General features: G+C 48.8%; 1 protein-coding gene across 2 annotated transcripts in view; it reads left to right on the top strand.

Moving 5' to 3' along the window:
* The window catches only part of Zc3h3 (zinc finger CCCH-type containing 3), an 83,238-nt gene that overhangs the window by 17,295 nt on the left and 39,818 nt on the right, over positions 1 to 26,125 (top strand). Inside the window, exons 2-3 of one of the 2 annotated variants that reach the window (XM_075959550.1) lie at positions 3,640 to 3,707; positions 13,343 to 13,493. In XM_075959550.1, coding sequence (XP_075815665.1) covers positions 3,683 to 3,707; positions 13,343 to 13,493 — 176 coding nt within the window. In that variant the 5' untranslated portion in view covers positions 3,640 to 3,682. The remainder of the gene's footprint in view (positions 1 to 3,639; positions 3,708 to 13,342; positions 13,494 to 26,125) is intronic. The other variant, XM_075959549.1, reaches the window with a different exon arrangement.

The raw sequence follows: 26,125 nt of genomic DNA, 5'->3' as shown, positions 1-26,125 counted from the left end.
ACATCAGTAGCAGAATGTGTAAGTGGCAGGGTGTATGTCTCTGGTAGCTCTGGCTCCTGCAGTGGGTTGGTGTTACATACAGAGGATAAATCCCAGGTCGTAACATTGGTCACTTTCTGAAGCCTTAGCCACCTGAGAAGAAGGTTTTTGGAAAGGGCTGGGCAGTCTAGCATCTGGCAGTAGAATCCTCATGTTTGTCTCTCAGGATGCCATGGAGTTCTGAGTGTTTCGTATGAGGACAACAAGCCCGTCTGAGCTATAGCCATGCTACGAAGTCTAGTCCTGTGTACAGTCGTTACTGTATGTCTAGAAGGTTGAAATAAGACTATGTTTTGGGGGTTTTCTCCTGAGACTTACTTTCCTTCTCCACTCTGTAGTGCTTCTTCCCTCAGGTCCAGCAGAGGAGCCCATGCTGGGCTTGCCATTCCAGGAGATATCATTCTGGAGTACTCCTGCCTTTTATTCTTTTAGGACCTCACCTGCCCCAACTCCAGAGGCCTATGTAACATCTGTCTGTCTCCTGTAAGCCCCTCCTTGGGGCCTGGAGAAGCCCACCTGGCTTCTGACTATGTCTTCTAGATGGGCAAAGGCAGTGGTAGTTCTGCCGTTATATCTAGGCTACAGGGTAGGTTTCTTCTTTAGGTCTCATGTTCAGATGGGCCATGGGGACAAGACTTGGGTTGTTGATACTGATTTGGGAAGGTTCAGGATTAGCTGCTACCATGTGAAGCTCCTCTGTGGTGCTATTAATCCAGAAGAGGCATTACTCTGGAGCCTCAGTCCTTGGGTACCGTCGGTGAGTTTGTAGGTCAGTAGTGTTTGAAGATCCATCCACCAGTCTGCCACTGTAGCTGTTTACCCTAATTCTAGTTGACTATCTAGTGGGCTTTGTATCTCTGGTGGGCTTTGTTTGTATCCCTCAGCCTTTCCCCAGATCACAGCATGGTTCCTTCTGCTCCCTCCTCCCCTCCCTGTTCCTACCTTGGTGGAGGGTCCTGTGGTTAGAATTATTCATGGCTCTCACAAGTGCTGTGCTATATTGGCAATCCTTCCTTTCCAGGACATCCTATGCTGGTCCTAGCAGGTTCTGAGGGAACATTACCCGCAGATGTTATAAAGGCAGATGGTGTCATTGCTACTGGTTGGGAGACTCCGGAGGGAAAGGATGTATGTTTCATGTTTGAGGGTGATGGTGCCTATCCTACAGTGGGCTGCATTTGAGGCTAGAGAGGGAGCCCTGCTGTCTGTTGGGGTCTTCACCTGGCTGAGGACAGAGGGAGGACATTCTTGCTGATTTCTCAAGGCCCCAGTCTGCACTGTCGGCTCTGTGGGCAAGCCTTACATGTGTGTATGTGTGCATCTGTGTGTAAATATATGTGCAGAAGCACAGGTAACATGTTGTCTGGAAGCTGTGATATAAACTAGGTCTTTCTTGAGAATGTAGTCCTCACCCTGCCATCTCTGACTTGCTTAATGGGCCTGTCCTTGGTGCTGAACACAGGGCAGGCTCAGTGATGGACTCCCAGAAAGGTCCTGGTGGTGAGGCCAAGCTCCAAGGGTTCCCCTTGGCAGCTGACTCACTGCTTCATAGTAAAAGGCCAGGGTGGCCAGAAGGGAACTGAGGAATGGCCAAGAAGGGAATGGTAACCCAGTGTTAACAAGAGGAATACAGCTTCCCCTTAGTTGTGGCTGTTTTTATAGTCTGGTTTCCAGGCTTCTTTTCAGAGCATCTTTTTCTGGCTCTGACTTAGGGAGCAGAGAAGGGTTGCCAAAAGAAGGCAAGGCTGTGGTGAGCAAGGTGCTCGTGCCCTCTGGGGGAGTTTATAAGATGGAGTTAGGACCTCAGGCCGTCTGGCAGCAGCCACTCACCTTGTGATTTCTGCTCTTGACTTTGGAGTCTAGTCAGGCTTCAGTGGTGGGAAGGCCGCATGCAGCTCACAACTATGGATAGGAAGGAATGAGCCCAGTGATGGTTCAATCTATGGCTCTTTAGGATAAGCTGAGGCTGTTTCCTTACCTGGCTGTCCAGTGAAATCATTTAATAACTTAAGCAGCTCAGGTTTGGGGGAGGGTTAAGATGCAGCCTGGCCTTTGACCTTTCCTCCCACCTTGCCTTCAACATCATGCTAGTATTTACATAGCAGAGCCTGGAGTTCTGGGGATGTAGATAGCTGTGACTAGTAGCAATTGAAGGGACCTGAGTTGGCACTGAAAGGTCACTATGGCCTGTCCCCTGAAATTGAGGAGGGCTTGAACATTCTGGTGTACCTCACTCAGAGTCTAGAGGTGCTGTGCTGGCACAGGCAGGCCCTGTCCCCTAGTACTGTGCTTATGCCCATGCGTGTGGGAGTCTGGTTCCAGAGGTCAGGGGGACAGAAGCATCCCAAGGAAGAGGGGAAGTATCTGTCACAGGGTCCCTAAGTCACAGGGATGGTAGAGTGAGGATGAACCTAGTTGGGTGAGTTGGGGCTATACATACCCTTAGGGATAGGGGCATCAAGGTTAGGAGCAGGTTTTCATCTTTGGTATGTGCTACATTATGATGTTTGAGTTATAGATAGTTCTGTGGCACAGAGGGAGCACTGTACCTCCCCATACTTGGAGCTAGTGTCCCAGCAGATCAATGAGGTGAAGTCATTGTGATTCATGATCCAGCCAGGACTCACAGTACCAAGGAAGATCCTTTTCCATATGCGTTTGGGGCCTAAGGTCCTGTAGAATATGTCAGTGGAGAAGGCAGTTCTCTAATCAGCCTGGACCCTGAAGTTAACTGGGTACAACTGCAAGCAAGCCAGTCAGGGGCTACCTGGGAGGCCGCCTGAGGTGCAGGGCAGCCTGCTTCCACCCTGCTGCTAGCAGTTCTCTGATGGTGGGTGGCATTATCTTCCCTTCTTCCTTCCCCAGCCTTTAAGGTCGGATAGAGTGATGGTTAGGAGGGGAGGGGAGATCCACCCCCTATAATCTATAGTGACTGTCACGCAACAAACTACTCCCATTTCATACAGGCGGGTCAGGTGTCGTGCACGATCGATGGCTAGCACACAATAATTACAGGAACTAGCAGCTTGTGTTGCTTGAGTGACTTTAGAAAGAGTAGGGTCTCAATCTTCCCTCTAATAGGGCGCTGACAGTCTGAGGCGGCAGCGGCTTTGGTGGCTGAGTGTGGGCTGACAGTGTTGTCATTAAACATCAGGTAGTGTGGAACAACAGAGAACACGGATCTTGCGCAGGGGGACAGGGTGGCTGACAGCAGTTATTTGTCATCACCGTGCTGCCCGGACTCCTCAGACTGCAGTGCGAATGGCTGCTTAGGGTGACTTATGGCCCTGTCTGGGGCTGCCGTTGTGATTTGATAATCTGTAAATGTTTGTCAAAGATGGATTCCTTGTTTCCATGGTGCAGCAATGAAGGCTGATGACAAACCAGCTGTGGGCTAGGGGTTTTGGACAGCCACTTGACCATGTTCACCTGAGAGGACAGAATAGGTGAAGTTTCTGGGTCTGGGCAGGTACCTGAGATAGGCCCAGGATGTGATACCAGAGAGCCTCTTCCTCTCACAGGGCTGGGACTTGCTGCTGTTTTTGTGTTGGGTGAGCATATGCGTATGTGTGTGTACATGTGTCCCTGTCTCTTGTACAGATTCTGACCGGAAACTAGAAGGCCTGTTGCTATAGCTGCCCATATGACTGTAAAGTCCTCCTCTGCTGGTAAGGACTTGAGGCATGTTTTTCTACCATTTTGGGATTCTGACAGGGCCTTCCTAGAGGCTAATGATCTTCTACCTGCACGCTGCCTTGCTGCTGTTCCCAAGGGGCCTGCTGGACATGCTGGCCTTGTCCTCAGAGTACAGAGCCAGGGTGCTCTGGAGGGGCCTGAGATGCCCTATTCTGCCTGCGCACACCCCAAACCCAAAGACCTGGTTGCTTGTGGCATGCCTTTTCCCTTTTGATTTGCTGGGAACTATCAAACACAGGAAAAGTAGAGTGATTTATTAGACTCATAAAAATTCATACTTTGAGATTCCAGTCATCCCGCATCTGAAGCTTGTTAGAGCACGGTCTCTGGCAGCTCCTGCCGTGCCAGCGTGGTGGTGGGGAGGGCTCACCAGTCGCTGCCTGCCTTAGCTGCCATCTTGTCTTGTTTAGAGAAACAGACAGACAGGCTCTGGGAGCACATGAATGACTCTTTCTCCAGGGAGGGTGCTTGGGAGAGCAGGAATTTTGTTGTGATAATACAGCTGGGACCTTATGGCTGAGAGGAGCTGGGTGGAGCTCCTTGGTCTAAAGACCTGGGCTGAAACTGGTCAGGTATTGGAGCACACTAAGCATGAATGGTCTCTGGGACTAGTTTAGGTTGGCATTACGCCTGTGTGCAGACAGACAGCAAAATCTGCCTATAGTTTGTGGGCATAGATGGAGATGTGGGCATAGCTGTAGGTGTGAACAGGTAGGTATAGCAAGCCAAGTTCAAGTGGGCAGGCTTGAGTCTAACATTTGCCATGGATAGAGGATGCAATGCCTCTGCAATTATTGACAGACTGGTAATAGTAGGTGTTGAGCCCTATGTGTCTTTTAGAGGCTCCTACAAAGTCTATTTGGCCTGGTGCCCACATGGCCTGAGCTGGACCTGTGTGTTGAGCCTCTGTGCTAGGTGGTATAGGCAGGCTGTTCCCAGTTCTTGTAAGTCTTGCTGTCGTCTTATCAGTATATTGAAGGGCTGCCATGACCGTCGGTTCTGCCATATGATTGCCATTGTTTTATGTGAGAGCATGAGAGGCAGAGAACTCTGTGTTTCTAGTGACAGGGATGTCTGATCATTTGGCTGTTGCCTCCCTAAATAGTTGAGGGTCTAGGGCACTGGAGAAGCTGGGGGGCGGGGGCGGCATGGCAGGGGAGGCAGGGGCAGGCCTTCAGCTTTGTCTGCTTTGATTTTGCTTCCTCTCACAGTAGTTGGTCCCCACAGCCTGCTAGTGCCACCAGCAGGGAGGCAGGTGTCATGCATGAGCAGCCCAGGATGCAGTGCTCATCAGTACTGATTATTTCCTGTACCCTAAGAGGCCCTGCTACTGACCGCCTGGCTGCTGTGACTGAGGGCTAGAGGCAGCACATACTCCCATTTATGGTGTCTGGAATAAAAAAAGCAATTAGAACTTCTTAGCTAGGTGTCAGGGACCAGAAGGCAGAGGGTAAGCTTCCAGTGGGTCTAGGTAGGGTCAGGACCCAGTCTTGGGACCCTGCCAAGGACTGGCTCTGATGCTGTCTGGGTGTATAGTGGTGTGAACTAATAAGTGGGAAGCAGTACTGGTTTTATCCATCTGTGGTCCAATGGAGGGAGTTACTGCTGGGTAGAGTGAATGGGACCTGGTCATGTGCCTCCGCTCTCTAGAAGCAGTTGCCATACACTGAAACAGCCAGGCCTAGCTGTAGACTTTCTTACGTACCATGGAGATGGTCAGTGATCAGAAAGATTGAGAGACACACAACGGAGCCTCTGTGCCTCTGGCCTGGCTCTGAGAGTGTGTGCTTAGTCTTTGACTTTGCCTCGTGTCAGGAGGAACCAGGCTGTTGGTGTCATACACAGATATTCCTCCCCAGATATACTCTCAGCCTGGGAGCTTAGGGCTTCAGGACTGGGTTCTGCAGGAGCTCTTATTTCCTTTGGCTAGCCCCAGAGCAGGATGTCCAGTTCCAGTATAGAGTCATATGTAACTTGGTCTAGCACAGAGCTGAGGAGTCCGGTAGGATGAAAGCTGAAGTTTCGGTTTTGCCTTGTATAGGAGCTATTGGTATCATGCGGAAAGCTAGCCACTGAGCTACAGAAAAAGGAAATTATTTGATGTGTGTGTGTGTGTACTTTGCATGTCTGTGCAGGAAGCAATCTATATGATACAGCTACAGTCAGACACTGGGAGGAGCTGAAGCAGAGCCAGGGGCAGGGGCATTTAACTCTGAACTGTGGTTCTAGGCAAGCTGCGGTATGGCAGACACAGAAGAGAAATGGACCTGAGCTAGGGAAGGTCCTACAGTCTTACGGAGGAGTGGGATGGGTTTAGATGGCATAGGGATCCCCAAGTAGAATAGTCTCTTTTGGATCCTTTCTCCTCCTTTTTGATATCGAAGTGTCAGCTTACCTTGTTTGGCTTTCTTCTCAACTACCTCAGGGACTAATAATTACACATACCTATGTTTTCCAAGAGTGATGAACCCTGGGCTGAGGTGACCCTCTGTGCTCAGGAAGTGACTGATTCCATAGTGCTCACTTTGGTTAGGTCTTGCTGTGGTCCCAAGCTCTGGTTACTCTGTGTCACCTGGCCACAGCATGGACTACAATGTGCAACATCTCAGGTCCCAACCCCGGGCCTTATATGGTAGGGTACGCCTGCTCGATTCAGGAAGAGCTTTCCCACCCAGGAGCAGCTCTTGCCTGCCCTGCTTTCTGTGAGAGAAAGTCCTGCTGACACTGCCTCTGCTCCCTCCTGCTATACTAGTGGGCACTGTGCTCCTTCCAGGCTTGTGGGGTTTGCAGACAGCTCAGATGTACGTCACGGTTTTAACCGTAGGAGCAGAGGCCTTTCAGAAATGTATGCTGCATGTTCTGTTTAGAATTTTGTGGCTATTTCCCCAAGAGTGCAAGTCAGCAGTTGTGGGGAAGAGGCCGTCTGACAGGGCCTTGTGCTGGCACAGTACACCATATTGGCTCTGCAGAGACAGACCTGAGTGTCGGCCTGTCTGTGTGTAACGTAGTCTTTCTGCAGGAGTCGTGGAGGGGGGTGGGTTGCTGGAGAGGACTAGTGTCTCCTAGGGCACCTGCTGACTGCAGCAGAAGAGACAAAGGCCTCTGGGAAGTGGGAATTGAATGGAATAAGATGGTATCCTTTTCCCATTGTGCTGTCTCAGCTGCTGAGAGTCTGCCTAGAAGCCACTAAGCTCAAATGACTTCTCACTACCACTGCTCTCTGGATCTTGGTCATCCCAGATAGGCAAGGGGTCCATTCTTACTGCCTCCACTGCTGGGCCTGCCCTCCAGCCCTTTCCTGACCCAAATCAAGAGGGACGAAGTACTGTCACATGAGATGAACATCTGGGCTTGAGAAAGGGGCCTGACTTGTCAGGTACTTGCTGATATCTGCCCAGAATGCCCTGGTTCTTGGCAATTTCTAGTTTATCTCTTTAGTCTTACCAGGAATTAGGGTACTCTTGTCTGGTATTGTCCTTACTTCTTGAAGCCCTGGCACTTCCCTAATCTTGGCCTGTGGCTGTAATCTGTAACTACTTCTGCTCCTTCAGAGTCAGTTTCTCTGGTTGCTCTGGACTGTCTGGAATGCTGTTTCCTATCTTGCCCACTTGTGTACATATGACACTGGAACACAACTAATTAGGCAATTAATTGTGAGACGTTTACTCTCATGGGAGAATGGCTGTGCCTTGGCTCTCAAACCTGCAGCTGTGGGGACTCCTGAACTATGGGGTGGCAAGAACAGTGTGTAAGGTAGAAGAAAAGGACTTACAGGGAAGGTGGGTGGGCATGAAGTTGTGTGGCAGTCTTGGGTTCTATTATTAGAGAGCATTGTCAGGCCAAGGTGACAGGCATAGCCCCATCTCTGTCAGCATGTTCCTGCAGGCTCTGTGAACTGTAGCTCACTATCACCTGTCTGTACCAGTGACAGGTCAGACTGGTTCCTGCTGGTTGCTGCCCTCTACTCATGCTCATGTTTTTCTCACAGGCCAATTGCACCAGGACAGATCCTGAGCTGGCCTAGAGCTTGCATCTCATCCAAAACTATGAAAGGGTGGGGAGTGGGGGGGGACACTTTAGACTACTGTCACTGATAAAAGAGATTTGGATGTGTAAATTTAACCAGTGCACTGTTGGCCGTGCTGATCCTGAGGTGTGGGGACCATGGATGAAGATGCTATTGATGGACAGATAGGACAGCCAGCCTATGAGTTGAATGGGAAGGCAGCATGGTTTATAGAGCAGCGTAGAAATCAATGCGGCTTCTGGAAGAGCTGATCCATGATGACTTCTTAGAGCTGTCTTAGCCGGTGAAGAGTATAGACAGTTTGAAGATATTGGAGAAGTGTCAGGGTAGCTGTTGATAAAAAGCCAGATTAGGCAATATTTGAAGAAAGTTGAATCATACAGAATTAGGGACAGTGAGCCTGACTGGGCAGGATACTTTCAGCCTTGTAGCCATCTCTGTGGGTTGGTCCCCGTCCTCAACCATGAGGGATCCTCAACCTGGGTAGTACTATAACAGCTCTGAGAATCCAGCTTCAGGTGGCATTGTTTCTGCCCTCTCTGCTCGTGTGCATCCTGGAGGGTTGTAGTCCTTCTGCGGATCCGACCCTACCTATCTGTTTTCCAGCATCTTCACTGGCAAGAACGTGGAGTAACTTTTAGAGCTCTGTCAGGCAGGTTATATTATTTGTAGGCCCCACCTCTACTCCACTGGCAGGCATGTCTGCCTGATGGCTGACCCTGGCACATTCTGTGCTTGAGTGCCAGTCTCTGGCCTCCTTCTTAGCTGACCTGGCTGGAATGGAAGGATGTTTTCTTAAGCCAGAGCCCACTCTGCTGAAGACTCTTATTGCTCTATGCTAGCCACTTCAACAGAAGCTTGCTTCTGTTTCACCTGCCTGTTTCTGGAGCCCCAGCTAGGGTTGATGGACACCACCCTTAGGCATAGTCAGAAGTCTCTGCTCCTGTGGATGGGGCAAGATTCCACTGCAGTGTTCTCTCCTTTCCTGAGGGAGCTTGTGTGGCTTTTGTGGCCAGCATGCATACCTTGACTCTTGAGCTGGCTAGAGCAAGAGGTGTGGAAGCGGCTTTTTCCTGGGTTTCCCTAGGCATTTCTCTGCACAGAGTGCTAGTCCTCATATCATCCTATTTAGTTGGTTGTGAAGTTAGCAACTTACTTTCTTCCTAGCCATTTTCCTTTGAAGTTTTATTTCCATAGAAGTCTGAACTGCTTCTCAACTCCTGCCTTGTGATACCCATCAGAGGATTCTGCTGTCTGTGGTGGAGCCACCTAGAGCACAGTGCTGCTGGACAGTAGCTAACTCCTAGGCCCCTGGTCAGCCACTTAGGGGCTGTTCAGACTTTCTGGGCTGAGCAGTCTCCCTTCTTCCCTCCTGATAGTATGCACTTGGGTGAAGGTACAAATGTGCTCTTGAGGGTACCCTTGAGCTGCCCCTGACCAGCCTCCAGCCTGGGAGTGAGGATGTTGAACCTCACAGCCAGAGAGTTCAGTCTTGGACAGGAGCTGGAGCCCTGCTGATAGATGGGGCTCATATCCCATTCAAATATGATGCCAGCAGTTTTTTTGTAGTTTGTCTTCCATTGCAGTAGTAAAGTTTTTAATTAGGAAAGCTAATGAGTTCGATTAGTCATTAGAAGTGACCTCTGGACGGCGGGCGGAGAGGGCTGCATGTGTGGGCCTGATAACACAGCTAGGGCAGCGTAGGCAATAAAGGCGCAAGGGGCTTGATCTGAGTGAAGCGTGCCACAGGGGATACATCATGCGGAGAAAAAAAATTACAGCCCTGGGAGTCTGTAATGAAGGGAATTAAACCAACATCCTATCTAAATAACATGATTATCTACACAAAACCCTTCAGCTAGCAAGGCGGGGTGGGCTGCCCCCACCTGTGTCCTCTGGGAGGAGGGCCCAAGCTGTTACTGACAGTGAGTCTGGCTGCCCAGTAGCTCTAAGTGTTTATCCCCTGTCTGCCAGGAAGGGGCCCATCCTGTCTGGTCCCTGTGTGCTAAGCATAGTCTTAGAAACCCCTGCTCCTGCTGGCTACTGCATCAGTTTTGTTTTGTTTTTTGTTTTTTTCCCCCATCTCTGCAGTCCATCTGTCTGACAATTTGCCCTATACCACAGGGTCATTGTCATGAATATATCTAAGCTGTGTATCTGGAAAAGACTAGGGGCTGTGAATAGTTCGGGACCAGACTAGGGGGATACAGCCCCACTATTGGGTAGATGGGCTTCATAATCCTTTCTGTGAACCCCCAGATCATTTCACTCTCATGAGAGGTCTGTCCCTTGGGACCATAGTAGGGATGATGTGTGAAAAACCCCACCGTTCTTTACAGTGATATGAAGTCAGGGAGTCTGAGTTGTTACCTTGTATTTTCTTGGTGTGACAATTGGGCACTAATAAGTGAAATGTAGGAAGTTAGTGAAGAAATTTGATCCTGGGCTTGCTAACAGGAGGAATGAAAACAGCAGACCTCAGCCTGGGTGCTGCCGCTCAAGTACTGATTGTTCTGAGCTGCTGCGTAGGGGGAGATTCTTTCTAGATTTCAGTCCTATGGGCAGTGGGGGTGGAGGGCTTCCTAGAGGAGGTAACATCTGCTGGATAAGGGAAGGTTATGTTAGCTGAAAAGATGACCAGAGAACAGGAGCGGAGCTGGTTTTGATCTGGTGCAGGCTGTCAGAGGGGACATGGTTCCAGCATAGCCCAGTCCCAGCTTCTGCCATTGGAGTATGCTCGGCTGTGTAGAACTAAGCTATGTGACTCTAAACTGTGGATGAGTTTTAGGATTTGTATCTCAGTAGCAGTACACAGACTTAGACCCATGAGCAGGGCATGAACAGAAGAGGTTGTTGGTTAGTTATTGAGAGCCCTGGAGCCTTCTGTGTACTGATCTTAGCATGGGGAACAAGCAGGTTGATCCCTGAGCATTGCTCTGGTTGACATGCCCCTGTCTACTGGGAATGCTGTCCTCAGATAGCCCAACTATGGTCTTCTCATGTAGGGAAGGAATGGTTCTAGTAGGCCACATTCTCATCTCATGGAGCAAGGAGCCTGGGTCTGGGCTGAGCCTGCAGGTAGTGAGGTCATCTCTGGGTTATTGACAACGAGGATGCCTGTGTTCTTGAGCTCTTAGTTGGAACAAGCTTGTATTGATTGTTGGCCTCTCCTTGCTTCTAAGACCTTGAAAATCCAATTCAACAAACATTTATTTATTGATGCCCACTGTGTACCAGGCCCTTCCCTGTGTCCTAAACATGTTGGGTTGTAGGGGCAGTGCTCAGAGTTGCAGATTCACTTTGTAACTCAGCGAGGATCACAGAATTCCAAGTAATGCAACTTCTCTTAGATTTATTATTATTATTATTATTGCAGTTTCTCTGTGTAACAGTCCTGGCTGTCCTGGAACTTCCTCTGTAGATCAGGCTGGCCTTGAACTCACAGAGGTCCACCTGTCTCTGCCTCCTAAATGCTGGGATTAAAGGTGTGCAACACCACTGCCCCACTAGGTGTATTATTTATTTAAATTTTTTGAGACATGGTCTCATTTATGTAGCTCTGGCTGGTCTAGAACTCACTATGTAGACCAGGGTGGCCTTGATTTACAGATTTACTTGCCTTTGCCTCCTGAGTGCTGGGATTAAAAACATTTATTTTATATGTATCTCTATGTGTGTGTGTGTGTGTGTGTGTTTGGGTGTGGGCATATAAGTGTAGGTGCCTATGAAGGCCAGGAAAGGGCTTCAGATCCTCTGAACTAAAGTTATAGGTGGTTGTGAGCTCCCTGATATGGGTGCTAGGGACCAAACTTTGGTCCTCTGCAAGAGCAGTATGTGTTGTTAACTGCTGAACCAGCTTTCCAGCTCTAATGTAGTTACTTGCTTTGGTTTCTGAACTCCTGTTTTCTCCTTGGTCAGAACCTGCTGTTCTTAGAGACTTAGAGAGGGACGGACTAGGAGATGGGAAATAGAGTAGACATGAAGGAGAGAGAGAAACTGAGAGAAAGATGAGAACAGAGAGAACCAGAATTGGGGGAGAAAAAAAAGAGAAAACCAAATAAATAAATAAATAAACAAACAAACTTTTCAAAGCTGCAGGGGGGGGGAGGTCAGAAAGGTTGGTGAGATGGCTCAGTGGATAAAGGTACTTGCTTCCAAATATGAGAACCTGAGTTTGATTCCTCACATGGTGTAAGGAGACTCCTATAAGTTGTTTTCACCTACACATAAGTAAATGAGTCAGTATAATGCGTTCTTACTGATTTTTTAATAGGAAAAAAAAACACGAGGAGAGAACCTGTTGAATAGGTCTGATGGCTGGTGGAGGGAGTGACTGGGATGGGTCATCTGGATGCTGCTATGACATCGTTTTGGCTTGTATCTGCCTCTATATCTAAGAACAGATAGCTCTTGCACTGTCACTCTGAGGGCCCCTCAACCCCAACACAACCCAGGAGGGCTTTGACCAGGTGACCCTGAGACGTTCAATGTGTATGCCAACTGAAGCTCCAGTTAAAGCTGTAGCTCTGTGTCAGCGCTTGAGGGAGAGGCTTTTGCTGACATAAATGGGGAAGGACAGTTGTGATGTGGGCACTGTGGGCACGTGAGCTTATCTTCCCCCTGGCCTTTCCAGCGTCTATTTGACTAAGGTGCTGCTGGAATGTGGGAGCTCTGCTGGTCTCCAGCAGATTATTCTCAACTGTCACAGCTGCTGGGTCACTCAGAGCTACTCACAACCTGAGCACAGAGCAGGGACAGACAAGTGTCTTTGAGTCTTCCTGGAGCAGGAGGAAGCAAGGCACAGATGAAGGGAGTTAGACCACCTGGGTATGTTTGGCTTGGCTCTGTTTAGGGCCCTTTGTCTCATACCGGAGGGGAGCAGCCAGGAGAGGCGACCGTGTTAGCTTTAATTATCTGGGCAGTTAGAGCTGTACATTATGAAAGTCGGGCAATTAGGCTCGTTCCTTGAAGCTATGGAGAAATTGCTGGCTATCAAGTGGAAGGGAACTCGGGCAAAACAGATCCCTGCTAATTGCAAGAAACATTCAGCAAGAAAAAGCTATCGTGGATATCACTCCACAGAATGTTATGAAAACAGTGATTAAGTACATAAATCTGTTTTGGCATGGTGTTGGGAGGTGTTGGAGAGGAAGTGAGTTTTCTCATGCCCCTCCTATACATGGGGTAGGACTTTGTCTCCTCTGGCCTCTGGGACCAACCCTGGAGTTTAGAGTTTGGGTGTTCTTGGTGTGGACTTTCACTTGTGAGGCCTCCTTGTTGCCTGGGGATCAGCTTGCTGGGCTTCTGCTCTTACTGGGGACAGTCATGCAGTGTTCCCATTCTGTCATGATGGCTGTGAGGATGTTCTAGGCTCTCCAGGAGATGACACCAGCCACCTCTGGAAGCCTTAGCTGGCAGGCTCTTTGGGAACATCTATGCGTGTGCAAGGAGTGAGGCTGGAGGCAGGGGATGATAGAGATTCCTTTAATGCAGAAAAAAGCCATGGCCCCTTAGGGCTTCCTAGGCCTACCCCTGTTGACTTCCTGCTGATCCATGCTAATGCTTGAGTTTTCTTTGCAGCTTCCAGTGTGCACCTGAGGACTCCACCCTCCAATAAGGTGATTAAGACCCGCTACCGCATTGTCAAGAAGACCCCAACTTCTCCCTTCAGTGCTCCATCTTTCCCCTCATCTCTGCCCTCCTGGCGGGCCCGGCGAATCTCCTTATCCAGGTAGGAGGGCCGTACATAAGCTTCTGCAAACCTAGGTACTGGCTCACTGTCTACACATAGAGGCCTAAGACCTCTGGGATCTCAGCTTTCTCAAGGAGCTGCATGGTGTGCAACGTCTTGATTTGCAAACAGCCTAAGTTTTTTCATTTGTTTAGCAATTTGTATACTATCTACACGGCCAGCTTGCTTATATTGCATGCTCACAAAGATACATATGTCTACTGCTGATGTCAGCAAACCTACTAATTTGTGGGACCTCATGCACCATGGTAACAGCTGTCCTAATATATTTGGGTCCTCTACAGTGAGCTGCCCATGGGTGTCCTTGCTGAGAAATTTCTAGTGAGATAAGCCAGGCCCTGAGCAGCCTGTCTGAAAACTACCAACACGCTAACTGTCAAGAATGGTGATGCAGGGTTCCTCATTGCCCTATCTAGGCCATCTCATAGAATGCACTGGCTTTGCTGTAGCTACTGTGTGACACAGCAGCAGGGTGGAGACAGCAGTTTACAGGAACAACCTGTATATGGCATTTTTGGGTCTCTCTCTGGGTCCCAGGAGGAGGTCTTTTGGGATATTGCTCCCACCTATCTCTCTCTCTCTTTTTTTTTTTAAGGTGAAAGTGTTCTACCTCCAGACACAGTGAGAGGTAGCAATCCAGTGCATAGGTAGGGAGCAAGGACTGGCATAGCCTTGTGCTGGGGGAGTTGTGGCTCTGGAGACTATGGGTGGGCCTCCTTGCAGAACAGTGCATTCCAGGATCTGCCACCTCCGTAGTGCTGCTTTTTCATTGTTCGTGCTGCTACCCAGAGGATTCCAGGGTTGAGGCTAACAGAGGTACATCATACCATGTGGACAACCCTGCCTGGCTCTAGGGCCTATGGTGGGTAAGCCTACTTAGCATGTATGTTCAAAGCCTCCTGGCCTCCTCCCTTACTACTGGCCACACCAGGCTTGGCCCTGTTGCTGACTTTTCAGGAGGCAATAGCTGGAAGTATATTTTAAATTAATTTTACTGCACTTTTTGTAATATTTTTGTTTTAAATAGATTTATATGCATCTTGGGGGCTATTTCTACAAATTTATGAAGATAATTTTTACTCTCTCGATAAGGTTAAATTTACACCTGCTATTTCCATATTAATTCACATTGCTAAGTGGATCTAATTTTCTTCCGTTCCTCTATCTGGTGAGCATGGCCTTTCCTAATGCAATTTCCCCCTCACTAAATCACTGTGATCGGGAGTCATGATCGAGCTAAATTAACTTAAATTAATTTACTTAATAAGAGCCCCAGATCATCGTGAATGAGGTTCAGATTTATTGATTCTCAGCTAGTGAGAACCTCCCCCTCCTGCAGCCAGTATTAGACCTGTATCCTTCCTCTCATGGGGCAAGGATAGGGGCACAAGGCAATGCTCCTTGGGGACCCAGCCATCTTCTCCCTCCAACCTTGGAGAGCTAAGCAGGCTCCAAATTTCAGTTCATCAGGGCTTCCTAGGAGGGTGCTAAAGGAGTCACTATGTAGACATTTGTGCCCAGGCTCCAATGGGCTGGGAGAGTCCTGTAAAAGGTAGCTGTTTGTTTCTGGCCTGCAGATAGCACAGTCAACAGGCATGCCACACAGCCACTTGTGGAGACTAGGAGGTAAAGAGCAGCCCAGTCACCTGGGTTCTTCTCTCTACACTTCCTGTCCTGCAAATGTGGTACCTGGTGTGGTTCAGCTGTATTGGTGGGCAGGAGGTGAGGTGGATATTGCCTTTTGATGGCTCAGGTTCCACAGTAGTAGGAACCTGAATTTATGTGCTAGGTAGCAATGTGGACTCCCAGGCTTCAGTGCTCTCCCTGTACCCAGAGGTACAGTTCAGCTTACCAAGATGGATGCAGTTGTTGAGGGTATGTAGAGGGGCCCTTCCACTCTTTCCTGACCACTCACCCTGGTCATTTCTAAGCTCTTGCCAAATATTTGGAACTCTTGCAGGTCATGACTTTTGGACCTAGGGCTGGGGAAGGAACTAAGCTTAGGGGTACATTTCTCTTGAGACCCTGAAAGGAGTGACTGCCAGCAGATTGGGCCTCCCTTACCCATCCCCTGTTGTGGCTGCCTCCTCAGCAGAGTGGCTGCCAGATAGTTGTTTGACCTGTTATCATCTGTTTGCATACACTTGCGCTTGGTTTACTGAAGCAGCAGAAAGAGCCTGTCTCTAGGGCCAGTGGTGAAACTGGTACCTGCTTTTCTGCTGCCTGGGCCCTGTCAGAGCCAGGGGCCACAGTGATTATTTGGAAGGCATACTTCAGTGCAGCTACTCTGAAGGCTTTTCAGGTCTCCTTGTGCGATAGGAAGGATTGGGATGGCATTGGATTCAGACTACCACAGAGCAGGGACTGCTGCAGTGAAGAGAAAGTACTGCTATTTACTGGGACTCACCTTGGGCCCATAGCTGCCTCCTACCTGGGAAGGGAGGACATCCCTGGAGGTCTGGGGGTAGCCCTAGCAGTCTTGGAAGTTTTGATGGACAGGATTGGAGACTGGGGATCACATGTGGTGGGGTGGCTCAGCATGGGTATGAGATGGCCTCTTCTTACTCTTTGTAGGATACTATGGCTAGAGATTTGGCCACTCTAGAGAGGGTGGCTTGCTAAATGACCTTGGCTGGGTAAGCCACTTCTTGCTTGAAGCCTTAGTTTCTTAATCTGCCCTTGAATTAGTGTTATTCATCTATCTATCACTATTCTGAAGTGATAGAAACAGAAAAGCAGGTAGTGAGTGTAGAAGACATGGATAGTGAGTAGCAGGGAGGCTCTACGGGTTAAGTGGAAATTCTCAAAGGCCCAGAGACCAGCCTGTTTGCCTCATCCTAAGCAGAGCTTGTCAGTGACTGGGCAACACTACAATTGTGTGAGGCCTGCCTGCTACATCCTAGGGCTTCGTGCCTGTGTTTTCCCTCCCTGCTTTGCTGGGGAAGCAGAAAGTCTCTGACACTGTGTGCTGTTAGCACTGCTACTGTTCTGGGGAAAAAGCAGGGGTAACCATCTTGTTTCCTTTTGGGAAGTTCTATGTGTTTCCTCCTTAGAGCCTGTGATGACAGTGTAGGGGAACTGCCATCATCTCTTGTCTCTGAACACACTATACCATGAGGTGACCTTACTTTAAGGTCACAAGAAACTGGCAGGACTATGCTGACAGAATGCTCACAGGCGGGGAAGTGGGTCGTCCTCTACTGTTGGCAGTCTCTGGGCTGGACATGCTGTAAGTCAGCTAGTGGCCTCAGATTCTTTTGGTTGGTCAGTGTTTGTCTCTATCTAGGCAGAAGACTGGGAGGCTACTGAGGTACCCTTAGGACTTTGAGGTACTCCCATTCTGGGTTTCTGAGGATGGGTATGCCCCCTGAAGCTGTGGTTGGCAAGCTCACTGGTTGCCCTGACCAGGTGAATGCATAGAGACCCGTGACAGAAGGTGAAAGGACCAAAGTCTGTTCTGAAATAGAACTCTGACTTTGAGGGTAGTGTCTATGGTGCCAGTCTCTGCCTTCCTTAGATGCTTGGCAATGGCTCTTGGGTACTGCTCAACTCTGCGGTTGCTCTGTTGAAAGTGGTGTTCGGCTCATGACCAGGAGAGCTAGCAGGATGGAACCATTGTTTAGCTAGCTCAGACCAGGGCCCTGGGAGCCACACTATGCCTAACTTGGCACCGCCTCAGCCTCCCAGAGTAATTCTTGAGCATTGCACACCACTGTTATCTTGGCACAGAGCTTATCCCAGGGGCTTCAGGCCCAGAACCAGCCCAAGTGACTCAAAGAATGCTGTGCAGGCCCAGGGTCTGAGATACTGGGGGCAGAAATTGAATGGGGCCTCAGAGAGAAGCCATCCTAGAACAGAGGCACACATCAGCATTGCGGGCCTTTTTTTTCTCCCTAAGATTTGTGGATTTGCTTGTGTCCTTGTGGCTTTCAGCAAGTTCATTAATCTGAACTGAAGCTGAAGTGTGACTTATATCCCTAAACTGCCTGTCACTTTTTTTCTTTCTCCAAATTCATTTGACATGAAAGTGCGAAATAAACAGAAGCCACTGTGCTTAAGCAGATGAATCGAGAGGCTTTTCCAGCCCAACTACAAATGGTCCTGTCACAGAGCTGCTGCTTGCTGGGTTGCCTTATTTTATTTTATTTTGCGCCCATGCAGTAAATCTTAAGTAATCTCTGTGCAGTTTGATGAGGTTTAGGCCAAGATTCTGAAAGGCTCTGAAACGCTTCTCCCAAAGTGACGTCTCATTAAAGAGGATTCAGCCGAGGATGGGAGGCAGCTCTGCTGCATGGCCGGGTCCTGGGCTCTGTCTCCATGTGTTTCCTTAATGAGCAGGTGCACCCTCCAGCCTGGCTGCCAGCAACTGCCCTACTCCGCCTCCTGCCTGCTCTCTGTGCAGGGGATTGTCTGGTGACTGCCAGGGCTGCCACAACAAAGTGTCATCATGTGTTTGGCTCAGAAGTGGGAATTTGCCTCTCACTTCTGGAGGTCAAAGACTGAGATCAGGGTGAAGACAGAATGTGGGGGCTGGGAAGGACTTGCTTTTGGTTTATTGGGGGTACATCTTCATATAAGGGGAGAAGAGAGCTCATGAACATTTGGTCTTTTTACTTAAAGGATACTCGTCCCATCCTGAGGACCCGATCCTCAGGACCTAATCTGACTCTTAATAGGCTCCCAAAGGCCCTCCCTTCAAATGACATTTCTTAGAGCTAGGGCTGCAGCACTCCATCCATGACAGGGAATGTATGGTTCCCATAGCTTCCAGACATTGCAAGAGTGTGTGGTATTGAGAGGTACTTAGGGACTCTTTATGAGGCCAGTGATCCTTCTCTCCAGGATTACTTCCATCCTGGTCTCCTCCCTAGTCTTGTTCAATCCTCTGGCAGTTTACAAAGGCCCTAGCTCAGCTCAGTATGGAGTTCTGTTCATACGGATGGCCTTAGATGCCTAGGGGCTAAGAGGCCTGTTGGGACCTAGGTCCTAGTAGGAATGGCAGTCTGGAAACACATGGACAAATAAGGCATATGGTTTTGGGAGTAGCCACTGGTAGGACACACTGAAGTGCTGAAATCAGCCCAAAATCAGCAGGTTGGGGTTTGGTCTGAGGGAAGACTCTTCTGGAAGCAACGCTTTCAGGGGTTAGGGCAAGGGCAGCACAGGCCATAGCAGTAGGGCCTTTCTGTGGTCTGGAGAAGAGTTTAGAATATCTGCTAAAAGGAAAGAAGCTGGTTTTCAAGACAGGGCCCATGGGTCTGCTCCTGAGCCAGTCCAGTATGGGGAATCATGGGTGATTAGGATAAGCATTGTTGCCTCCAGGTGAGGAGCAATTTGCTAATGAGGCAGCACTGTTAAAAGCCCTCCTTGGGGATTGCACCCCTGGCTCTGCAGGTGAATGATATCTCAAGTTCTGGCTGTGGTGGAGTAAGAGGTAGGGTCACTCAAGATAGTTCACCTCCCCCAAGGGCAGAACTGGGCCTCTTTGACTGTTATCTCAGCCTATGTGATGCTTTGGCCTTAGGGCCTGATGCTACACAGTGCTACTGACTGACAGACTTATTTGTCCCCCTGTCTCAGGACAACCACTTCTACTGTCAGGCTTTCTTCCCTAAGACTAGGAGCTTGCTCTGCTGAGTTCCTCAGCATTTGCAGCGTTGGATTTCAGGGTGCACCTGACTGTGAGGTCCTCATCCCAGTGACTTGCATGTTGTCAGTAGGATGAGTGACTTACATTTAAGTCATAGCTCTGAGCCTCACTCTGTGCCTGATACTCTTGCATGAGTACCCAGTCTCTGTAGCGTGGAGGTTAATAGGGGTTACAGGAGAGAAGACAGGGGATCTCTAGGGTGGTACCACATAGTGGATACAGTGGTTAGAAGCCTTGCTGTCTATCTGTGAGCCAGTACAGCCTTCTCTGACTCCCTTTCCTCAGCCTAGTGTCAGTATTGGGAATGTGAGGCAACACTCCCTTCCCTCAGCGTTGCATGCATCCAAAGGCTATTACCTCAAGTCAGGAGATCCTGGGTACAAGCAGCCCTAAGCATAGGGGTTTCCTGATTCACCCAAGACCAGGATGACAGGAGAGGAGTGTCCAATACTGTGGTTCTGGGGGAAATGGGGTCTCTGGTAGGTAGCATAGAATGGTGGTCATGTGGATTGGGGTTATTCACCTGATTGGCACCCATTTTTACTTGTTGACTGTGTAGAGGTTATGACACAGGTCAGAATCTAGGTTCCTGATCTTTCTTCCAAGCTCCCTCAAGTGGGTGTCATAGGCAAGCCACAGGTGGGTGAGGCCTTCCTTCCTGCTTAGGGTCTAGACTTGAAGTGCCTGCCAGCCTGACCTACATCCCAAGTGGTTTCTTTCTTGCTCTTTTGTGTTCCCACACTCAACAATATGAAGGCCCCTGCCTACTTGGAAGCTACAGCCCAGCAGAGGCCAGCCTGAACATGTCATTGTTCCTAGGCTGAGGGCAACAGATGGACCTAGATACAGTTCCCAGGATGTCTCTGGAGCGGTGGTACCTGTTGGTGAATGGAAGATCATAGGCATAGCAGAGGCTTCTTGGTAGGGGAAATGGCACAGCCTAGATTGGGAGATCCTAGGGAACCCTTATAGGAAGCTGGGGAAATAACAATGTAGGTGCTCAGCTGGGTCTGTAGCAGAGGAGTCTGGCCTTAGAGGATAAATATGGGACCCCGGAGTGGCCAAGCAGACCTGAACAAAGCAAGTCAGCTGCCCTGACCTTGCTCTTGCTGCAGACTGACAGTGGTGAATCTATTATCTGTGGATGGGGTTATATAGCTACTGTCCCATGCAGGGCCCTTGCTGACATCTCTGCACTGCCCACTGGGGCCTGCTGAGGTGGTCTGTAGAAGGCTGCCAGCAGATCCAAAGCCATAGCTCCTGGGCCTGGGCTGGAGCTTTCCTGAATCCATTCCTTGGCTCTGGTTCACAGACTGCCTCCTTGTTCTGTGTCCGAGGTGCCCAACAAAGGAAGGGAGGAGTTGCTATTGGCTCCTGGCTCACATGTTCCCTTTCCTAACTAGTTTCTTACTTTTAGTTTCTTTAAATAACTTCTTATTTTGATATATTTTGTACTTAGAAAAAAGGTGCAGAAGTAATATAGAACTCTAGTATACTCTTTTATCTAAGCCTACCAATTATTTTCATTTTGCCCAATTACTACTGCATTGCTTTTGTGCCTTCTGAACTGGTTCTTGCGAACCTGTCTTTGTGGCTCTGCACACGTCTGTAGGCAGGAGGGACATCTGAGGCCCAACTTGATCTCTTTGGTTATTTATTTGGTGGTAAAGGCTGCAGGTGTTGTGGAATGTCTCTTTACTGGACTTTTTCCATGTCTTTTTGGAATTAGGTGTAGATTTGCTGTTGAACTGGAATGCTGTAGAGATTCTGATGTATTGTTGGCTTGCTCAGTGGAACCATGTGATCCAGAAGCTTTTGGCCAGACTGGGTTTTACAGGTTACTCTGATCCATTGCTAGGAGATTGTGAGAACTTGATGGACTCATGTTCCCTGCTGAGTTGTTACCCAGTCATTTAGACCTGTTAGTGACTTTCCAATCCCCTTTTCCTTCTGGTGGATGATGGAACTCTGTCTGTGAGTAGTGACCCTTTGATGGTGTATAATGGTGTGGTCCTGAACTCACACTGTTAAGTAGGCTGTGATCTGTTTTTATCATTATTTGTTTTGGTCTTCAGTCAGTCCTGTCCTTCAGACTGGGTTTGGTTCTTTCAGCAAGGCCTCATCATTCCCTGGACACACACTTTCTGTGGGACAAGGTGCCCCAGGCTCACCCTGGACTTTCCTTTCCATGGTCCCCAAATCAATCACTTCTTTATAAAAGCCCTGCTCCTTATGGTGTGTCAAGACTTAGTCAGTCTTTGCAGCGTGTAGACTATTAATAGTCTGTGGTCAAGTGTTAGTAGTGCTGAAATTTAGTCTTGGGTGAACACAGCCTGCCATGTTGCTCTTGAATTTCCTCTGTATCTGCTTATGCTTGGATGTGTGTTCGTGCACACACTGCCACTGCCACCACCAGTCTGTGGTTCTTCTCCAACCCAGAGAATCCTCATTCTGTCAGCATCAGTCTGTGTGTTCATTTGTTCAGGCCTGGCATGCAAGTTTCCTTATTTCCAACTAAGCACAGAAAACAGTGAGCTTACTAAGTAGAGTAACACATTGTTCTTGGCACGTTGTGAAATGTAGAGATCTAAGTGTGGGAATCTCTGAGTCTTAGTGAATGCTTATATGTGCAGCATTGCCTATACACAGTCACAGTTCCCTGCCCTGCCCTGCCCGGCTTGACTAATGCTTCTTCCAGTGCCTCCAGCCCCAGTGTAGCTCCTGTCCAACTTTCCTCCCTTAGGTTCATTTGTTTGACGCATATGTACTGTCCCTCACTTTGTTTGCACAGTACAATGGTTCTGTTTTACTCTCTTTCTTTTATTTTCTTTTTTGTTTTGTTTTTATTTATTTATTTTTCTCTGTGTAGCCTTGGCTGTCCTAGAACTCGCTCTGTAGACTAGATTGCCGTCAACCTCACAGAGATCTATTGCCCTGCCCAGGCCCTGTTTTACACTTATCCTTGTGGCTTCTTTTACTTATTCCATATTAATGCAAATTCTCCTTGGGTAAACATTTGAGCTGATTCTTATTTGAGAGGTGAGAGTAAAGGCTGCCAAGCACCTGTGCACACTTGCGCTTCCCTTTTTCTCTAGTGGGGGTTGCTGGAATGTGGAGAAGACAAATATTCAGGTTGTATGAAGTTTCCTAGTCTTCCTTGCCAAGGGTAGGATTCTTTCTGTTCCCCTTTTACCTGATGTTATTGAGGTTTTTTTTTTTTTTTAATTTCTGCTCTCAGTGTGTGGCAGAGCCTCACTGCTCTCCTGGTGACCATGACATGACACTGAGCACTTACTTCTTGGTCAAGGCCCTTTGTTTTCTCTTCCTTCGTGAAAGATACAGTCAAGTATTTTATTTAACATGGTGGTTTGTCCTTTCATTCTCGAACTGTCGGATATGTTGGGTTTTTTTTTTTTTGTGTGTGTGTGTGTGTGTTTTTCTTTTTCTTTCTTTTTTTCTTTCTTTCTTTCTTTTTTTTTACAGTACCATGTTTCCCCTTTCCCCTGCCCTTTTCTTCATGATCAGCCTCATGGATTGGCTGGGTCTCAGGAAACAAGAAGGTTGTGACCTCTGTGGGTCTCACCTGCCCCCCCTCTGTCTCCTGTCCCATGCCCACATACATACTGTATACCCTGCACACACTTCACTCTCAGGCAGCCTATCTGCTAACACCATTGTGCTTCAAGACCTGATCCCCTGATTTTATCTCAGGGAGCATCCCCTGGGTCCCATCCTTGCCAGCTCACTCCTGTCCTTCCCTAGCCTGTCTGTTTAGGCCCTGTCTGTACCCACTGTCAGGCTGATCACTCATATTCCATCTGATATTCTAAAATTTGAGGAGTAGGTAAAGAAAACCAAAGTAGGGTATTGCCTGTGGGGAACAGTTGCATTCAAGGCAGCTCTGTCCTCTGTGCAGAAGGTGTCGTCAGCCTGTCGCAGGAGATCTCGGGGTCTCTCTGGATGAGTTCTGGAGCCTTCATCTCCTCCTGCTTTGCCCCCTCCAAGCTTACCCACGTGGTGTTGAAGGAGGCCTCTTCCGGCAGGTTTTTTAGAATTTTATTTTATGAGAACAGGCGGTTACAGCTCCCCAAGTGCTGTAAAAGTTAATGTGATGGCCTCCCTGCGCCTGTGCTCATTTTTATAATTTTTTATTTTATGAAACAGGACAGGGAGCTTAGTGACTTATTACTATTCATTTCGTTTCAATGCAGTAAATATTGATTCAGTTGGGGGTTTTCAATTTAAACCACTCGGCGATTATATAAAATATTACTGGCTTCTGAAATTATGCTTACCGATCCCTTCGGCTGCTCATTAAGGAAGGAGTGCAATTTTTAGATCCCTTTGCCTTCATCATTCTAATAAATGGGCTGAGATACGTTTTTGCACGGAAGGTGCCACAGAAGTTGCTAGCAGGGGCTTGACAGCACGGATGCAACTCTTAATTTGGAAGTCATTTCAAAGCATGCCTTGGTTATTTATTTCTGTTTGAGGCAGTCAGGCCTTTGAGCTTGGGTCCTCTGTGGTGCTGGGCTGCAAGGCTGAGTGGCATCCTCCTGAGCTGGACACCTGCTGCTTCCACTAAAGCGGAGGACCATGCTCTTTCAAAGCCTTAGGGAGGGATGGGCAGGGGAGCCATCTTGTAAGGGCAGCAGCTAGCCCCTGACCAAAACTGAGGATGGGAAATACCCTAAGGGATGCAGGAGTCTCAGGAAGGGAGGGTACTTTCTCAGAGATCTTTTTTATTTATTGTTACTTTCTTTAATTTAAGTATAAGGTGCTTTGCTGTGTGTATATCTGTGTATCAGTTGCATGTTTGGTGCCTGCAGAGACCAGAAGAGGGCATCAGATCCCCTGGAACTGGAGTTATAGACTATTGTGAACCACTTTGTCGGTGCTAGAAATTGAACTCCAGTCCTCTACTAGAGCAATAAGGTCTCTTAATTTCTGAGCCATCTCTCCAACCCCTTTCTTAGGGATCTTTAAACCCAGTCCTTGCTAACTGATGGGACAGAGCCAAGACTGAGACTTGAGCCCCCAGGAGGAAACTCCTGGGTGCCCGGGCCGAGACAGTGTTGCTGGCTGAGTTGTTGCTGCTGTTCGGACAGGCAGCGCATGAACATCGTGCTTTGCTCCAGTTGCCCTTCTTAGACTCTGGCCTCAGAGCAGGAAGCCAGCTGGAGTTTCTGCACCCAGGTCACCCCACATCTAAGTTGATGGCTTCAGAACAAGCTTCAGAATGGCCCTGTGACCAGGCCATGTATGGTCTGGACTGAGAGTTCCTTCAGAGACTTCAGTGCCCCTGTGCTTTCAGCAGAGCCTGAGTTGTCCCTCAACGGCGTCTCAGATTCTGGAAGAGTAGGGCAGGGCTGTAGTCGACAGGAGCGTCTTCCCACAGGGTCCCACACCCTCTGATAGCCTCTTCCAACAGCTGTTTTTACCAGGTTTTCAGGGCTGTGGGCATGAAGCTAAGAAGAGACGTCTAGAGTATCTGTGAAGAGACTGTCTGAGGGGAGATAGGGAAGAGTACAGGCTAAGACCAAGAGGTTTCTGGACATAGAGGCCTCAAGTTTTGGACTTGGAATAGCCCTGTGTTGAGCCCTTATGTGGCTGAAAAAAGGCAAGGCAGGCAGCAGTGATCTGTTCCCCTGCCTCACTGGATTATCTGTGGTCTCTTTGTCCCTCTACTGCAGCACTAAAGGTGGACAGACCAGCTTGAGGGCATCAGGAGGTGGTAGGACAATGAGCCATCCAAAAGCAGTACCTGCACGTCCTCTCTGCCCAGGGCTCTGCCCTGATGCCACTCATGGGTTCTGGTTCCTGTTGGTCCTTGTGATATCTGTGTCTCTTGAAGCTGTCTCAGTCTGGTATGCTCTGTGGCTGCCTGCAAATTCCATGTGTTGTCTTTTCTTCCTTCTTTCTCTTTTCTCTTGTCCCTCTGTGACATGCTGTCTCTGCTTTCACTCTTGGCTCTGTGTTTGTGTGAAACTGTGCTGGACCCTAAGGCTCCCTGCATAAGTAGAGGATGCTCTCTAGAATATGCTGCTCAGCACAAGGAAGCTGAGGCCTTCCCAGTGGAGGAGTAATTCCGTACATGAATTCTGTAGCCCCCATGCTGCTGCCTCGAGTGCAAGCCTGAGGGTAGCTCAAGTGGGCACACCCCATCCTCCTCCAGCCCTTCTGGGGAAATGCTGCTCTTCCCCCCAGTGAACTCGTCTACCACAGCTCTGTTGCACATGGGCAGTCTTCTTGGGTTAACAGAAGGCTAAGGCTTGAGGGTAACAGGATCTTCTTTGTACCCACTGAGAAATTGTGGACTCCAGATCAAGGCTGGCTTCCAAGGCACTGGGCATTCTCCTGCTTCTGAACCCTATGTGGCAGAATCTGATTCAGAGGGTATAAAAGTGATTGGTCTCTTTACCCTTCTTGTTGACTTCTGTGGCTGAAGTTCTGTCTAGGGTAATAGGCCTATAGCATAAAACATCACAATCAGACAGGTATGACCTTACCCCATAATAGTTTGTGGGTGGTTGTCCCTCTTCCTATTGGGGGTGAATCCCGAGGGGCAGGACCCAGGAGAGCCACAGTGAGACTCGGCCACAACATAACTCCAGACCACACCCTGAAGTGTTTAATGATAGAGCTGGAAGGCACATTCTTTCTGTGTGTCTGAGGATGGTTGGTAAGAAGGAACCTTCAGAAAATCTGTAGGCTTTTCCTTCAGCTTAAGGAGCACTTGCGCTGACCCATATGCAACTGCAGTTGGTGCCTGAGCCCCATGGGTGAAGGCCAGGCATGGGTAGTCCTGGACATACACAACAGAAGAAAGTGGAGATGCTACTCTGACAGGGAGAAACTAAGTATCTTTGTCACTCAGTGCTACCTGGGTGCCTTACATCATTAAATGCTGTTTTAAATACTTCTTTTAGCCTGGTTTTAGAGGTGATAGTAAAGTGTCATT

The sequence above is a fragment of the Microtus pennsylvanicus genome, chromosome 2 (genome assembly GCF_037038515.1).
Source record: "Microtus pennsylvanicus isolate mMicPen1 chromosome 2, mMicPen1.hap1, whole genome shotgun sequence".
Classification (NCBI taxonomy): Eukaryota; Metazoa; Chordata; class Mammalia; order Rodentia; family Cricetidae; genus Microtus; species Microtus pennsylvanicus.
This window is presented reverse-complemented; position numbering and strand designations above follow the sequence as displayed.